We start from the raw sequence: 17589 nt of genomic DNA on the forward strand, positions 1-17589 counted from the left end.
ATGGATGCTTTAACAGATCCAAGGACCCAACAATCCATAATTACATGTAGTGATCCCTCCTTTTCACATCAGTACCAATAATCTGGTGGGTATTAACACTCACTGGATACATGTTTCTGCATTATGAGCGCTTTTGCTTCTAGTAATTGCACTTTTTTAATAATATGTACTTTTGTGACACATTCTATACAATCTGCTTTTAAAAGGAAATTTTAAAACTCTTTTACAAGCTTGAATGATTAGGGTACATATCAATTAATACAAAACATAATTTATGTTTGTTGCCCAATGTGAGGTTTTTTTTTTTACACTAATGTTTTGTGTGTTGGTCATCGGGGAGGCACGCCTGCAGATGGTAGCCGAGGTTCAGCTGCAAGTCCGGTCACCTGTAAGCTCTTTCTTCCCTCTTGGCTTACACACACACACACACACGCGTCTCTTTCATCGGTAATATGCTTCACACCTTCCTTCTCACCCGCATGGAACGGTCAGGGAATTAGCCGCCCTGTCCGCGCGCAATAAGCCAGGGGTTCCGGGAGCGCGCGCGGATTGTCCACCATCTCAGCCCCTCAGGCTGTGCACCTCGCGCATCTTATCATCCATCTCCAAAGAAGAAGAAACTGATCCACCGCGACTACCGGTGAGTCCCCTTCTCACTTTTCTTTCACCTGAGGCGTAAAAAAAAACCCCAACAAAACTTGACCTGTGCCACTTTGACTGTCTTGCGTGTGTTCCCCGGTGTCGCCTTTGGCAGCGTCTTTTCGCACTTTGCCACTCGTTTGTTTGAAGTGTATCTTCTCGTTGGTGCAATACCACATAACCCGAAGCTTGACCTTAACCTCTGCTTTTTTTATTATTATTATCATTTAAATTCCCCGGCGGCTGCTGTGTCGTATGTGCCAGGCTGCTGAGGCTGTTTTTTCCATCCGGCCATCTGCGTGCGCACAACTGTTGCGCACGGAAAGCATTTAATTAAACACATATCTATCGAATAAGCAGCTCGTGACAACTGCCCGGGGATTAATTAGTCAAAATGGAAACGAATTAATTTGATGTGGTCAGTGATGTCAGTGTTTTTGGTCTTGAATTAGCTTTGTTAAAACAAATGAAATCCACCAGGCGTGTGTTGAATAAGTTTGGTGCAGGTAAATTTGATTCTTAACAGTGTTTGTTGGGGCTGTTGTTGATGTTGTTGTTGCGCCCTGTTATGGTATTAAAAAGGAACAAGCAGCTGTTAAAATTAGCGATGTGTAATCTGCTGTATTCGAGGAGACGTTTGGTATTAGTGCAGCTCCCCTGCAGCCCTCTGCCCCGTTAATTTCAGTGTGAGAGTGCAAAGAAGAAGCAATTTATTGAAACTACCACACCTGAGTCGTGTCATGCAAACTTCAGCTCCCCAACAGATGTTGCATGACTTTGCAAAATCCGTCATTGACATCATTTTTGTCCTCTCTCGTGGAAAATCTTTCCCCTATAAATAACAGAGAACACTGGAAAAGTAAGTTGCAGTTTTTATTTGACTTGTCTTGTTGTTAATTTTCATTTTTTTCTGGGCTGGTGCATAAATGCATTGCAGAATAAGACAGTGCAAAACAATATAAACAAGATCCTATTAAAAAATAAGTATTGATAAAAGATGTGAATCTTAAAAAAAAACTGTCTCAAATTAAGACCAAACATTTTGAATCATACTTTGTTTGGTTATTCTCTTTAAAATTGATCCACAAAATATACATCTTTCTGCACCTCGCTATGTTTGGTTGAACTCATGCCCTAAATAGTAATAATCTCTGGCATAGTAGTCCTTCACTGGCGTTCTGGTAGATGCTCGATTTAAGTTTCTGCAAAGTGTGCATGCGTATTGATTTGCGTAAGCATTCTAGGAAGCAGCAAGAATATCAGCCATATCATGACTAATTAACTAAGTGACTAATGCACTACACATGTAACATGTGACTATCTACAAATGAGATAAACAAACCGAGACCTAATTTGTTTCCCTGAAGACAGGATACAGTAGCGCCTATTGAAAATTAATCTATGATCCTGTATGTATGGACCTTTCAGTAGGTCCCACTTTGGCTGAATTATTCATCCACATGATGTCCACAACGTGCATCAAAGGAAGACATCGCTTTCTTTTAACGGTGACACATGTCAACAGGTTGGCAACCAGATTTAGACACCACTGTGTCCTGGTGAATTAAGAGGTTAGGCAAAATCTTTTTGACCTGCTAAACTCTAGGGACATATTCTCCATTTCCATCTTGGCCCCTGTGTTTGCTAACACTTGGTTAGCAGGGATTATCTTGGATAGTGTGCATATTGCCAAGGGGATTGACTGTTGAGGCACTCTGTATGTTGCTGTGTGTATTGTGTTGGTGTATTTGCATGCCTCGTGGCTTTGTCTGGTGTGTCAGTTGGGTAGAACATGCAGTTCAGATGCATTCTGGGACCAAATACTGTGCAATATCAAATGTTATCTTGCTGCCTTGTTACTAGTTACTTAGACTGACACCATATGCATTAATGTGTATTTTTATTGATTTAATCTGCTACTAAGAGAGAGGAATTTGAAAACAATTTTTTTCATGTACAAAACTCAATCATGCAATGGAAAAACTGTCAATATACATGTTTACTACTTCTCTTAAGAAGAATGTGGTCATGGATGAGAAAGTCTTCTTACTCTCAGCTGTAAAATGAGGCATATAAAGTAATAATAGTCATTTTTGACACAACATTTGAAATATTTGTTGTTGTTTTTGTTTGTTTGTTGGAAAGTATTTATAAGGGAGAAGATGAATGCACTGCCACAGCTTTTGAAAAATTGCTCAGTCGAAATAATGTCACCGTGTTCTCCCAAAATGAATTACATTGTCTTGCAAGCACTACAAACATGATGAATATTTGAGCAATTGAACTTTGAATTTTAGGATGTTTTCACTTTAACTCTCTTTATATTTTACTTCTGTGGATTTGAGTCTTGGGCTTCCACTGTGCTTCTAGTGATGTGAGACATTAACTTATGTGTCACCACTTCATTCTTTAGCTCCAAAGAATGAGCCCAGTGACCAAATTCCCCCCAACAGATTGCAAAGTGTGCCGCTTAGATTGCAGTGTGAGCTTAATCTGAGCCCACAGCTTCAATTGAGTAGAAAAAGAGACAAGACAGCTTAACTTTGGCTTATATTTGATCTGTCAGTCTAAAACAGCTACTGCTGCGTGTGTGTGTTTTTTCACACATGATATCAGACAGTAAACTCACCCGAAAATCAGTCGACAGTTTCTATTTTTGGCTGCCCAAGGGTTGAACAAATCTATCTCTAACTTTGAGAAAAAATAAAAATAAAAAAAACACAAAATACGTTTTCTTTTGTTGTTTTTTTTCGCATAATTGTGATTAATAATTGAAGATAATATACATGTAAGGATCTCATGAACTAAATATTACAAGACAACATGACATAAACATAAATTAGATTCATTTCAAATGGGAACAACAGAAACAGATTTTACAGGACAAGACATTATGATTTTGCTGAAAGGAAGGAATGATTCTACCACGAACTGCTGCTTTCTTTATTTACGACCAGAGCCGCCAAATCTCTCCAACTTGTCGACACTGAACCAGCTTCTTTTCCTTTCGTGTTCCAACAGAGGGATGAAACGGAAAAGAACGTATGCCCTTCACCACAGCAATGAGTGAGTCATCGTCCTTTCACTCTGCGAAGCTGGTTTCATTGGCCCGATCACTATCCGAGCTCGGACTCGATGGCGCCAATGGAGGGCCTGTCAACCCCCTTGACAAAGACGAACCTCCACCTCCGGTATGCTCGCATGTGATTGTAAACTCTCACAACCTGCAACTTTAACATCCTGAAGCAGTGTTTTAGCTCTTTCTCAGCTCTGGTTTCTGCTGCTACACTGTAGTGTTGCTTAAGGTTTAATCGTCTGTATTTGTGTGTTTGTTAGGACTCTGGCATCGAACTAGGCCCTGGGCTTTATTTTGCTGATGGCAAGAGAAAAGTGGACTATGTGCTTTGCTACAAATACAAAAAAAGGCGTGCATCTAAGCCACGTCTCTCCATAACATCCAACGGGAGCTTACCCTTACCGATACCAATACCAGGACGATGGGAGTCAGAAGCAGAGTCTGGGGAGGCAGGTGCACCTGCAGGAGATGTGGAGGAGTCAAGGCTGTCTGAGGAGGAAAAGGCTTTAATGAGGGAAGAGTTTGAAGCAGGACTGCTGGAGGCCGGACTACAACTCGAGCGAGACAAAGAGGTATGAATCTGCTTGCTCATGAATCTTTTTTCACCTGCTGCACACTCCTTTAAACATTTAGGACTCAGATCTGTCCCTTAGTGATGTGAAATCCTGTGATTGGGCAGCTTCCAAAGAGGTTAAGGATAAGACTTAGCCTGTCTCCTGAACCTGGATGACACGCCAGTACTCTAATTAAAGAGAGAACTTCTAAGAACAGTTCGACATTTTAGAAAAACTATAACAATAATCACAACACGAATAGAATATATGCACACTGAATGTATTTTGTCAATATGTGCAAATCAGTGTGTTGTTTTAGTTTCTTCTAATTTGTGCGTGCCTTTGCGTGTGCGCGCATAATTGCGTGTACGTGTGCACGCACGTTTGCGTCGGTGCGTCTTTGTTTGTGAGATGCCTATGCGGTAAATCGGCTGCTGTTTTGGTTGAGGATTAAGACCGCTCACCGTAAGAGTGAAGCCAAAGGCCAGATTACAGGGCCTTATTAGAGAGTGATCCACTACCGGGAAGTGTGTGTGCTGGCACATAAAAGTGTTTGCAGGGGGACAGGTGGGTTTCATCTGGACATTGGGGCTAGAAGGACGTGCACAGTGCTCGTGTGAGAGTGTGTATTTTTCTATCTGTGGCCAAACACGATCAGGCTAAGTTATCACACATTTTTAGGAAAAGGTACATTGGCTATGAAGTAAACCTTCATGTAAATACATCTGAATGAGTTATGTGTTCAGTCATGTGTACGCTGTACCATCAAGGAGGCTTTTTGTTTTTATTTATATAACATTAGCATTATTATGTTTCATTATTTGACCTTGTTCAGGACCAGATAAGCTTCAAGGTAGAGTAAATCTGAAGAGGTTGGAAAGTACTGATGCCATCACTGGAAAACTGCTGGAAACATACAACATTAGCATGTGGTGTTGGAGTCTGTGCAGCTGTACCTGCCTAGTACTGAATGCACTGCAGTGATTGCATAAGCAGGCTGGAAATCAGTGGCTGGGTAATAGCTTGTCACTTTTCATCTACATTAGGGCGACTTCCATGTAGCTATCACAGCAGTTATTATTTGCGCCTTTCTACACTTTCCAGGATTGGTGAGTTCTAGGTTTGAAATAATAGGATTTCCTACAAAAGAGCCTCATTATAACACAAAGTAGCATACTTACAGGTTTAAAGAAAGCTCATCTGGCCTCGGTACAAGAAGCAATTTAATACAAAGACAAAGATCCTGAGGGAGACAGATGCACAGTCTGTATCGGCTGTAACTTAGCATGTGCTTGTTTTTTTTTTAGTGTATGTGCAGTAGATGATCTTATGAAGCAATGCATCAAATGATTTTGTGTTCACATTTCTCATTAGTCTGTGTGGTACTGTGTGTGTTTGTTTGTGTGCAGAGGTCAAATTGCCTAAGTTTTATTCGGCTGCACATCCCGTGGCCAACTCTCAGCCGAGAGGCAGAGCTGCAGAAGATCAAAGTTGCCGTGAAAAAGGTCAGCAGTTCGACACAGTCATTTGCATGTTTTGGTCATTGATATTCTAGCTTTATTTAGCAAGTTTGGAGCATCTGCAAAAGATTAATTTGGAGCTGAACATCCCAAAGCTGAGGGATGTGACTGAGCAGCTCTGATCAAAATCTTCTTTTTACAATTTTTAATGTATGTCTTCTGTGAGCAGAAATGTGAATTGAGGAAACGAACAGGCATCGCTGGGATGTGGGATTCCATTATGACCAAAGTCAACACGCCGTTTCAACCAGACGTCCCCGAAGTTGACACCCACAAAGACTCGCAGACACACGCCCATTTCAAAACCCTCAAACACCCGTTTATCAGAGACAAACTCCACCTGTGAGTAAAGTTGTGCAACACATGTAGTAAGATCAGAAATGCACTTTGGGAGTCACCCTTGGCTGGGGACAAACGTGGTTTAATTCTGTCATATTGGTAATTTAATAACACCCTAATAACTACACCACCTGCAGACTACATGCTTTTATCATCCTTATCATTATGCTACAAAAAAGAAACTTGTAATGACAAAGTGTGCAGCTTTGAACAGTGATCCCAGCACATATCAATCCATACCTTAGGTGAACGAGTCTATTTTAAAATTTCACATTAATTTTGTGACCCCCTCTTGTGATTTCCTGCAGGTACGACATCACATCAACAGAAACCGTATTTGATAATGCAACACGGAGCAGAATAGTGAGTTCAGAAACAAATAACTAATAATGCAATGTCAGTGGGGGTATTTAGTATTTTTTTGCCACGTGTAATTGAGCTCACATACTATTTTTTTATGTGTGCTTCTAGGTTGCTGAGATAATTTCACGTACTACTTGCAGACACTCTTGCCAAACCACTGGTGAGGTCAAGTTTTTTTCTGTCTTTTTTTTTTTCATTCATTCTTCCAATTGATGCTGTCAGTCAAATTGTATTTTTATTCATATGCCAGCGTTCACGCCTGTTTTACACTCTGTCTTTGTGTCATAAGGCATCAACTCACTGGTGGCTCGGGGCGTCTACATCTCTGCCTTTCCTCTGCATGATGTGAGTAAAATCAGTCAGCAGCTTTATTGGAAACTGGAAGTATTTTTATTCAGCTGAACAACTTTTGTGCATCAACGACTGTACATAAACCCCTTCATTGTATCAGATAGTACAGATTAATCAGTATATTTACAGTATGGATGTTTATGGAGAAAAACTGACTTTGAACACTTTAATTAGAAGAATACTGTGGCTATGGATAAAATATCACACACCAGTCTATCTCATATAAAGATCTTGTCACTTTTTTATGTAGGGTTCCTTCACAAGGAGAGGACGGAAAGATCAGCGAAATGACAGACAGGTGAGTTGAGTTTTAAGAACTGTGTGTTGACGGCATGTTTTTTTACATCACATACTTAAAAGTCAAAGAAGATGATACCATTCATTTTTCTTGAGGCGTACATGTGTTGCCATCACAGCTGAGCATCTGACCTGTCAACTACATCACAAAAACATCAAGCGTATTTCATGTTTTACAGTCAAACTGTACAAATCTATATGTGAACAAGGAGTTTCAGCTACTTTAAAATTTTTATGTGTTGGGAAATTATTCGCATATTCACACGTAACACATTTAAGGATTGCTTCAGCAGATCACTGTTCATTGTAAACTTCATTTAACCACTTTGACAGCCATTATTTTGAAAGTCTCTTTCCTAGTGTTTGGTATTCACACATATTATAATGCAACAAGTAAAAATAAATAGCATTTATAAAACCCTAATGGGTCTTGCTTGGTTTGAAATCATTTACATAAAGACTACATGCAATCGCACTGACACTTTTATTCTGCATATTTAATTAATAACCATTATTAACTGGTGGTTTACTCATGTGTTATGTGCTTGTGTGTCCTCAAGCTCCTCCATGAAGAATGGGCCAACTATGGAGTCATGCATAAATACCAGCCTGTGGACCTGATCAGGTACTCAACAGTTAGCTCAGACCAAAAAAATAAAAGTACTTCTAGCTTCAGCTTATGACTATAATGTTAATTACAGCCACTAATACCCAACTGTTGAGCAGAACAAGCATAGGGATGATTCTGAGGTACCAGATATTTAAAATTTGCCCAGATGATTATGCTCGAGAAGATTCCAGGTGGTTATTAAAGTCAAGAGTAATTATTCTCTCAGGTTCATGAGTGTGCCAAGTCAATTTCAGGGCACTTCTTCATGTTTGATCAGTAATTTTCTATGTGTAAAGTTCAAGATGAAAGCTCAGAGTGTCTAAAATGACTAAGTCCATCTCACAAAAATGTAAAGCCTGCAAACCCAGGCAGCTAGTTCATACGTTGTCTCTGTGTTTATAGGAAGTACTTTGGAGAGCAGATTGGGTTGTATTTTGCCTGGCTGGGTGTTTATACTCAGCTCCTCATCCCTCCCTCTGTACTGGGCATCATTGTCTTCCTGTACGGCATATTCACTGTGGATGCCAATGTGCCAAGGTGGGTAGATACAAACTCTGCAAACTTATGCACGCTCATCAAAGTACATTATGTCATCCCGATAGAGACATTAATATAACTATTAATGTGTTGTTTCAGTCAGGAGACATGTGATGAAAACCTGAACATCACCATGTGTCCGCTCTGCGATGTTGTGTGTGACTACTGGCGTCTGAGTACGGTGTGCTCACTGGCCCGAGCTTCATACCTGTTTGACAATGGAGCCACTGTCCTGTTTGCGATTTTCATGTCTCTGTGGGGTAACTATACACTCTAATACACTTCCCTGAGAGTGTCAGTGCATGTACAATGTGTTATCAATAGACAAACTCCTAGGCACTGACAGGAAGGCATACAAACACTTTCATATTTTTAAATTCTTCTAACTAACTCTGCTTTGAGTCCTGGCCCTGACTAGACAACTGTCTGCGTTTGTATTGTGTCTGAGCATTGCAGAGGATTTGCATGGTGCAGTACTGTTTTCTGCAAATTAGCCATTTTATCGCCAGTGCTCACCTCACTGCATGCAAATGTTCCACCAAAACAACCCCCCTCAGTATCATTTTGATTGCCACATCTTTTGCTTAGCTTTACCCAACACAACTGGTTTAAAGAAGTAAAGAAACAAGCCGGAGTGTTTTTTTCCTCCTATAGCAGACTGATAACGAGGTGCAGTTGGACCATTCAGTGCTGCAGAATAGTCTGGCTATGTGAGACCAACAGTATATTAATCTTTAATTACTGTAGTAATGGACAAATGATTGCTCGTCTGTCTGAAAGAGATGATGAAGTTACAAGCTAATGCTCCCTGGTAAGGCTCAACAAAGTGTTTGTTTGATTTATGTACTGAACAGGGCATGTGGCTTAAGAATACTTTCTGTCCACTTTTTGTAAGATTCACATTCACAAGATTGCTCAAGGACACATAAATTAAGTTTTAGATTGTTTAACTTTATGTCTTTCCAAAACATTGCTGCACAGTTTAAGCCTTCTGTGAGCTTTCAAAGGTTGTTTAAAACACCGCTGATTGCTAACGTATTCCTTGTGTGCATCTCCTTGTTAGCCGCTTGGTTCCTTGAACACTGGAAAAGGCGACAGATGTGTCTGAAATACTCCTGGGACCTGACAAGCTTGGAGGATGAAGAGGTATTAAAATAGATTCAAAAATACCGTGTGGGTAGATAGTAGGCAGTAAAAAAAAAAAACACCCATGCATTATTTAAGAGTCGAAATAATCAGAGCATTTTCCCTTTTTATATGTATATAGTACTTTGTTTAAATTATTTTTATTTCTAGTATTCTTATTTTTATTCTTATTTGCACTGCTGCTATTGTCGTGTTCTTCCACACAAGTTTCGTTGTACTTCTGCACAATGACAATAAAGTCTCTTTATCTTTATCTTTATCTTTATCTTTTTCCTTTTCATTTAACATAGTAATAAATATTTTAGTTTTTCTCTTGCTGTTCGTAAATAAAAACCAGTCAGGGTCTGAGTGTTTACCTCATGGCCAAGGGTCAACCATGATGACAGGCTGTGGTTTACCTTGAAGATTATCATTTGTCTCAGAACAGTGACCTCCCGCTGACACACATACACAAATACACATGGCTACGTATATACACATAACAAGACTCTTTACTGTGTAATGGGATTGGTCAGTTCTTAAAGCGCGCTCGCTGGTTAAGATGATGCAGAGGGGTCAAAACATAAACAGTCACAGCCAAGTCGAACTAAGTCTTTCTTCTCGCTTACTTTCTATCTCTGTCTCTGTCTTGTTTACTTATTGCTGTCCGTGCTGCCCGAAGGAACGAGTCAAGGTGGGCAAGTTTCTGTAACTATTGAACGTACACATATGGAAATAAAAAGTATATCATACTCTGATGTAAAAAGGTGGTAGTATTCATGTTATTATGTTATTTTATTTTTGATTCCAAAAATGTGATATGTTTAAACAGTACAGAAAGTATGACAATACAAATTCAAGGGGAAATATATTCAAAAGTACATTTACAAAATATATATTTCTGCTATGAATTGCTTTGCAGATTTAATATGGAATTCTCACATTAGTCATTGTGTGTTAGAGAAGCATATCTGTAGAAGTTATGTTTATTGACCAACAACAAAGTGTCATATAAGGACTTATGTAGTCAGATTTTGTGGTGCATGTGTTTTAACGTGTGTGTGTGTGTGTGTGTGTGTGTTTGCACTGCAGGAGGACATGAGGCCTGAATATGAAGAAGCTCTCCAGGAGAAAAAAGCTAAGATAAAAGCAAAGTCTAAAAAGAAGGTACAGTATACTCATTGATATCTTTGTTTCAAATTCAGTTTTCTAACTTTTACCATCACTGGTGCAGTTTTTACTCTCTCACTCTGGCTTCTCTCTGTTTCAGATGACCCGAGCTGGGGACGGTGTCAACGGAGAAACGGACCAGATGCTGGCCTCCCAGGTATCGCCGCACTGCTCTGAGTGACAGGACATTATTTGGACAGAGCTGCTGGGGGGGAGAGGGCAGGGCTTTTACACCGAGGTGATTTAAACTTGCTTCATTGTGACTGCTCGCAGATAATCTCGTCCCGATGTTTACATCACATTAAGAGAAGGTGCAGAGATTTATTTATTTTTTGCTACAAAAGCAAATATTGCCATTTATCTTGGCTACTCATGCATAATGAAGCTTTTGCAGATGAATATTTCTGCGTACGACTTTATGTTTGTTCATAATAAACCCCCCCCCTTCACCTACAGTGGGTGGTTGCGTCCAAAGCAGCTTACCTGCCTGAGATTAGCCCAGATTACTGATGGACAGAGAAAAGGGAGGAGGGAGAGGAAGAAGGGGAGGGGATATCTGTCCTTTCAGATGGCAAACGTGCACCTGGCAGACAGAAAACATAATGTGTATGCGCAGAACATGTGCTCTGCATTACTGTATATCCCATACCGTAATGCACTGAAACATATACCGATGAGTGTGTGTGTGTGTGTAGATTCTGTTAATATGCATGTTTTTCTTTACAGCAAGAGCCAGACTCACTGGACATTGAGGATTACCTGTCAGGTTATCTCATCAACATGTCCACTTTACTACTGCTGGTACTTGCATTCATACTCATATTCTTACTTTTCTATTTGCCATCTGTCTCTTTGTGGATCTTCTTTGTTAATCTTTTGATAAATTGGGCAGAATAACAGCTGGAGGACTTATTGTTTTTTTTCACGATCATATCAGGCGTTTAACAAAAATTAGCAGGTTTTTCCTTCTGCTTTGATAATCTTTGTCAGTTTATTTACATTTTTGTCATTCACTGCTTCCCATTTCATCCATTTATTTCTCATCAATATAAAGGCTCAACAACAGTGACAATTCAGTCAATGCACTTTATTAAATCAACTTAAGCTAATTGTGATAGCAACAATAGGATGAGAAATAACAGCAATAGTTATTACACGAACCAAATATTACAAATACACTATATTTGTACATTTTTGTTCTCTGTCCAAATCAGAATCTTGTCCTTTAACTTTTTCATGTCGTGTGCTCTGCGTCCGCTCAGATCTTCGTGACCTTCTCGGCAGTGTTTGGGGTGGCAGTTTACCGCATCTGCATGTTAAGCGTGTGGTCCGTGAACCCCGATCCTGAAGCCAAGGACAGCGTGAGGATGACGGTCACCACCACAGGCATCGTCCTCAACATGCTGGTCGTCCTGGTGTTGGAGGAGGTCTACGGAGCGATCGCTGAGTGGCTGACTGAGCTCGGTATTCTGTTTTTAATGCTGTCACAAAGTAAAGCAGTGAATAGTGAAAGCTTGTCATCGACCCACTTTGGCACAAAGTTCTCTCGCTCGTGGAACAAATGAACAGGAGACAGAATGTAGTCATGCACTGGAGAGGTGAACAAGCTCCTGGTGGAAGGAAAAAGGTGCAAGCAGATCAATAAAGGATTGTTGGTAGGCAAGAAACCAAATAGGCACTGATGGAAAAAGATATGAACTTCTTTGTTTTACTGCTGGTTTATCTTGTGAACGCTGAAAAGTTAAAAGAATACACTACAGTAACCTCTAATTCTGTAACTTCCAGAATTCTTTTTTGTAAATAGTTGTTTTTTTGCTTTAGATAAACCTTTCGAATAAACTGTGCAATACAATTTTAACAGGAAAGGCCAACCATGTTCCCAATTCAGACATTTACATGACAGTCACTTATTGTGTGTGAAGCATGCCGTTATGAAAAGGTGTTTCTAACATACAATGATGGTTTATATTTGTTTTCTTTCCAACAGAACTTCCCAAGACGAAGGAAGAGTTTCAAGAGAAGCTCATCTTCAAGTCTTTCTTTCTCAAATCCATGAACGCCTTTGCACCTATTTTCTATGTGGCCTTCTTCAAGGGCAGGTGTGTTGCTTTTTGTCTTTCTTCACTCACTCACCGTTGTGCGTCTTCATTATTATCACACGACTCTGTGCTCTCTTCATGTAGGTTTGCTGGGCGACCTGGCGATTATGTTTACGTCTTTGGAGACTATCGCATGGAGGAGGTACGTTCAGCTACACGCAGTTCTGATTTTTTGTTTGTGTGTACGTATGGTAAATGTGCATGTGTACTGTAAGTAAATGTTTCTTTTGTATTCCACAGTGTGCTCCTCCAGGCTGTCTCATCGAGCTGTGCATCCAGCTCAGCATGATCATGCTCGGAAAGCAGCTCATTCAAAACAATGTGTTTGAGATTCTCATACCGTACGTATACATGTGTTCTCTTTTTCACAAAACTGCTCTGTTTGGCTAATGTTTTATTCTATGACATGCTCTGATTCTGTCCTCTTTGATTTCTATCTGTTCTTCTTTTGCAGCAAACTGAAAAAGATGTACAGAACAATACAGGAAGAAAAAGGACAGAAAAGAGCAGCAGAAGACGAAGAGAATGACACGGAGGAGAAGAGACAAAAGCAGCAATTTGACAAAGACGTCATCCTTGAACCCTTTGAAGGTGTCAGTTCAGAATATATGGAAATGAGTAAGTGTCTTCTAGTTTCTCGATTAAGCTTTAATTCACTGAATCACCCACCGCAGCATCCACGCAATGCCTTTTTGTAACTATGTGTCTTCTAATATACACAGTAATCCAGTACGGGTTCGTGACTCTGTTCGTGGCCTCCTTCCCACTGGCGCCAGCATTTGCTCTGCTCAACAACGTCATTGAGATTCGCCTCGACGCTTCAAAATTTGTCACTGAGATCCGACGGCCCGACGCTGTGAGGTGTAAAGACATAGGTACAAACCTCACACGGGAGCAAGTCCACTCTGTCGATCACTGTGTGAATGAAAAAACAAACTCCCCTGGAACATCTAATCACTTTCTTTTTCTTTATTCCCATCCTTGTCCTTCCTTTAACGCAAAAACCCACATGGACACACAAATGCATGGACACACTTCCCTTTCCCTCTTCATTTCTTTTCATGCTGCTGTCTCCAGGGATTTGGCACAACATTCTCTGTGGAATCAGCAAGTTCTCTGTCATTACCAATGTAAGTGTGTGTCTGTGTGTCCTCTGTGGACACAACCTTTGTCTTCTTGCAAAGAAGTGACACAACCAACAAAGTAGCTTGTAATTTACAACATCTGCAATGCAAATACTGTTCTTTTTTTGCATAATCAGGTGTTTGGCTTAACATTTTTATCCTTTTTTTAAAAAATCATTTAGATCATACAACATTTTTTTTTTCCTGCAAAGCAGCCTTTCTAACAATTTGTGCAAATCAGTTTGCATTCTTGTTTACTCTCTAGCAATCTTCTTTTTCCTTGCCTTTGAATGTGCATTGCTACAGTTCTGTGTGGCCAGCTGTCGATAGCACAAAGTGTTTTTATGTTTACAGTGTTGTCTGTTGTGCAAAACAGGTGAAATGAAGAGTTAGCAGTTATCAGTCAGCTCATTATAGTCACAAAAACTGATGTTGCATTTTATTGGGATAAATTAAAAAAAGCTTTTTTGAACAACCACAACAAAAATTATGGTCTCAACTCAGAAACACCAATAAACCCTTTATTAATAAACATGTAATAATGTGTGGCCTTGGGAATGTTTAAAGAAATCCCATTTTACTTTGGCCAATAATGAATTACTGAGTCAAGACGATTTGTCGCAGTTCAGTAATCAGCAACTCAGCAGAAAGATTGTGACTCAACAGACACAACACACAACAGAGCTGGAGAAAATTCACAGAAAGTATTAACAATAATGTACTAATAATATTGTGTATAGTCAGTATATAACATTATAATGTTAGATTATTTTTATAAATTAAGTTTCAGGCTGTTACAGATGCATATAGCTGATAGACTGTCAATATGCCAGCAGTAACCATGTCATAATTTATATCCTAAAAATATATAATCAATTTCACTCCTTATTTCTCCTTCTAGGCCTTTGTGATTTCCTTCACGTCAGAGTTTGTTCCACGAATGGTTTACCAGTACATGTACAGCGTAAATGGCACCATGAATGGCTTCACAGAGCATTCACTGTCCTACTTCAACGTCAGCAATTTCCCACCTGGCACAGCGCCCACCAGCACCCTGATCACTGGCGTCTCCATGTGCAGGTTAGAGTGACTCTCTTAACCTTGACCGACTTGGCCCTTCCTTTAAACCCTTTAGTCCAACAGCTTAACCATTACTTTACCTAAATCCCTGGAGTTTTCAGAAACTGGACAATGTGCTATAGACGTGAGGGTAAAAGGTCACTCTTGGAAGGTATTTACATTGAATCCGGACTACAATAGGCAGGTTCGTTTAGCCGAGGACTTTCATGATTTCATTTTGGAGTAATTTTTACAGGCAAATTTTTTTCCCAATTAAACCACCATTGACCTTTAAACTGCACAGATACCAACACAAATTTGCTATCCGGAGAATTAATATTGGTTGAATATTTTTAATAGCTTTTGAACACCAGATGAAATTTAAAAAATGCAAAAATAGTGGTTGCAATTTGTTTTCCCATTTTTGAGTGGCTGGGACAAATCCCCCGAAATCGTGTCAAAAATGGCAGAAGTTAGTACACACTGTACCTATCTGTCCCCTTTCAACTCCTCTAAACTTGCTCTGTATTTCAGGCAAAAAAAAAGAAAAGAAAATGTTGATGCTCATGTCATAAAAGTGTCTAAAAGGTTTTCAACTGAAAAAAAATGAAGGTGGGAATCCTTGGCTGACTTGACATTGAATGCCCCAGCGGGGATTTACTGAGGCAAATCTTTCTAAGAACGACCAGATTTTTTTCCTCGCGTTCATTCAGAGTTCATTGCTATATTTTCCTCCTTGCTAATACTCAAGGTGTCTTTGTCTTTCAGGTATAAGGACTACAGAGACCCACCGTGGGAAGCTGATGCCTACACCTTCTCGAAACAGTACTGGTCTGTCCTGGCTGCAAAACTGGCCTTTGTCATATTCTTTCAGGTATCAAAATGACAACAGTGGTTCTGTTAATGTCGGTCTAAAGAGGGTTGCCTGATGTCCAACTTTTTCTTTCTCAAATCCATAAATGCCTTTGCATCCATTAAATATGTTTCCCTCTTTAGGAGGCACAGTTCGTTTTAAACCCTGGTGTGCTTGTCTTTTTTGTCCAGAACCTTGCCATGTTCCTTAGCATGCTGGTTGCCTGGATGGTCCCAGATGTACCACGCTCCCTGCGGGAACAGCTGAAGAAAGAGAAATTGATGTTGATGGAGTTTCTGCTGAATCAAGACCAAGAAGCATGTGCCAAATCTCACACCCCAAGACACTCTCTTTTCCCCACCACCATAGACATTGTGGTGGAGGCGCCGCCAGAAGAAAGAGAGGAGCTCCGAGTCAAGGAGGAGGTAGAAGTGGGGGTTGAGATCAACATAGAGGAGCCCAGAAGGAGCAGGGACAGCGATCCAGAGATTGGGAAGACATTTGAAGAAGTTGAAGAAGACAGACAAGAAGAGCGAGGAGGTGAAGGAGAAGATGAGGGCGGAGAGGCTGAAGGGACGGAAATGGAAAAAGATGGAGAAGTAAAGGAAGAAGATGCAAAGGGAGGTGATGAGCAAGAGGGAGGAGAGGAAAAAGAGCAAGAGGAACAGAAGAAAGAAGAAGAAAAACAAGAGGATGAAGCAGTGACAGCTAAAAACGAGAATTTTACTGTAGATCTGGACGCCTTCATGAGTGAGTTGGGCCTGTTAGGTGAGAGGAGAAAGCCTCATATGTCACAACCTAACATTAATTTTCTCTTAGATTTGCTCCCCATCATGTTGTCTGTGTAGTAAGTCAGTCTTTGTGTTTCTTGTCTTGCAGATGAGGAAGCGTCGTCGAGCACAGCCAGAGACACTGAGCTTCCTCGCTCCGGCTCCAAGCAAGAATGCCAGACAGAGAAGGAGCCTGTGTCACTTCCATCATCTAAAAGAGGCTCATCCCAGAGTCTGAAGGGCTCCAGGGCAGAAATTACAGCATCAGACTCCGCGACTAGAATCTTCTCACTCATTGCCCCTCCCCCCAAGGAGCCAGGCTCAAGGGCAAAGTCCCGCTGCTCCACCCTGCCTTCCCGCCACAGAGGGGCTGAGGCTGGCTATAGCCTGCCGCGGCCCAGCCACTCCACGAGCCTCACAAAGTTCCAGCAGCTGGCCACGTTCACACCCGCGGTTCCCCTGGGCTCTTCATCCAACCCATTCTCCCCGGCACACAGCCCGGCACCATCATCGTCATCATCACAGGCCACGCTGGCCCAACAGCCCAAATCCCCAACTGAACTATTTGCGCTGAAAGGCCCTCCGCCTCAACAGCCACGCTCCAGGGGCAAGGCCCGGTGCTCCACCCTGCCTCCCCGACAAAGAGCACCGGGTCCCGAGGAGCACTCCACAAAGCCTAGCCATTCTACCAGCTTTACAAAGCTCGGAGACCGCATCCCCCCTTCTCCCAGTGAACTGAAGCGCAACACACCAGTATGAGGAGAGCTGTAGGGCGAAGGGGGAAGAGACAGAGGGTGGCAGAGGGGAGGGGGAGGACTATCCAGATTAGCCTCTCCCGTCTGTGCCTGGAGCCGCACCCCTCCTTCTGTTTTCCCTATCTGCGTATACCTGGGGTCAGAAAAAAGACCATCCAGATCAACTGAACCTCCTTTTTATCCTCCTAATCTTCACAGAGATATTTATACCGCTCAGTGGTTTAGGACTGATCCTGACAAGGGGGAGTGCTGGACAGTTCAGAGAAAGACCTCTCTGAAACCTTCCTTGCCATGAACTATGAAAACCACTGGAACTCTTATCTATTTTATTTCTTGTTTTTTTGTTTT

The 17589-nt window shown here is 41.0% G+C and overlaps 1 protein-coding gene across 1 annotated transcript; it reads left to right on the plus strand.

The window, feature by feature from the left end:
• The first annotated feature begins 3683 nt into the window (after positions 1-3683).
• On the plus strand, positions 3684-17245 carry ano2a (anoctamin 2a). The gene is made up of 27 exons (XM_008283507.1): positions 3684-3830; positions 3976-4287; positions 5679-5774; positions 5959-6131; positions 6437-6491; positions 6600-6651; positions 6781-6836; positions 7093-7140; positions 7700-7764; positions 8152-8286; positions 8386-8546; positions 9350-9432; positions 10094-10105; positions 10504-10578; positions 10682-10738; positions 11308-11382; positions 11844-12045; positions 12569-12680; positions 12765-12822; positions 12921-13021; positions 13135-13298; positions 13403-13555; positions 13758-13810; positions 14706-14884; positions 15632-15737; positions 15908-16484; positions 16596-17245. Exons 1-27 carry the CDS (start codon positions 3684-3686, stop codon positions 17243-17245), a joined length of 3957 nt encoding a protein of 1318 aa, XP_008281729.1.
• The last annotated feature ends 344 nt before the right edge of the window (positions 17246-17589 follow it).

Source organism: Stegastes partitus, unplaced genomic scaffold (assembly GCF_000690725.1).
Source record: "Stegastes partitus isolate 25-593 unplaced genomic scaffold, Stegastes_partitus-1.0.2 Scaffold315, whole genome shotgun sequence".
Lineage (NCBI taxonomy): Eukaryota > Metazoa > Chordata > Actinopteri > Pomacentridae > Stegastes > Stegastes partitus.

What these genes read in the sequence shown, in the direction of transcription:
- ano2a (XM_008283507.1), top strand. Translation starts at nt 3,684, where the DNA reads ATGCCCTTCACCACAGCAATGAGTGAGTCATCGTCCTTTCACTCTGCG. An exon ending in CAGCCTGTGGACCTGATCAG is followed by an intron (nt 7,765 to 8,151) that starts GTACTCAACAGT and finishes CTGTGTTTATAG; the next exon opens with GAAGTACTTTGGAGAGCAGA. An exon ending in GAGTGAGTTGGGCCTGTTAG is followed by an intron (nt 16,485 to 16,595) that starts GTGAGAGGAGAA and finishes CTTGTCTTGCAG; the next exon opens with ATGAGGAAGCGTCGTCGAGC.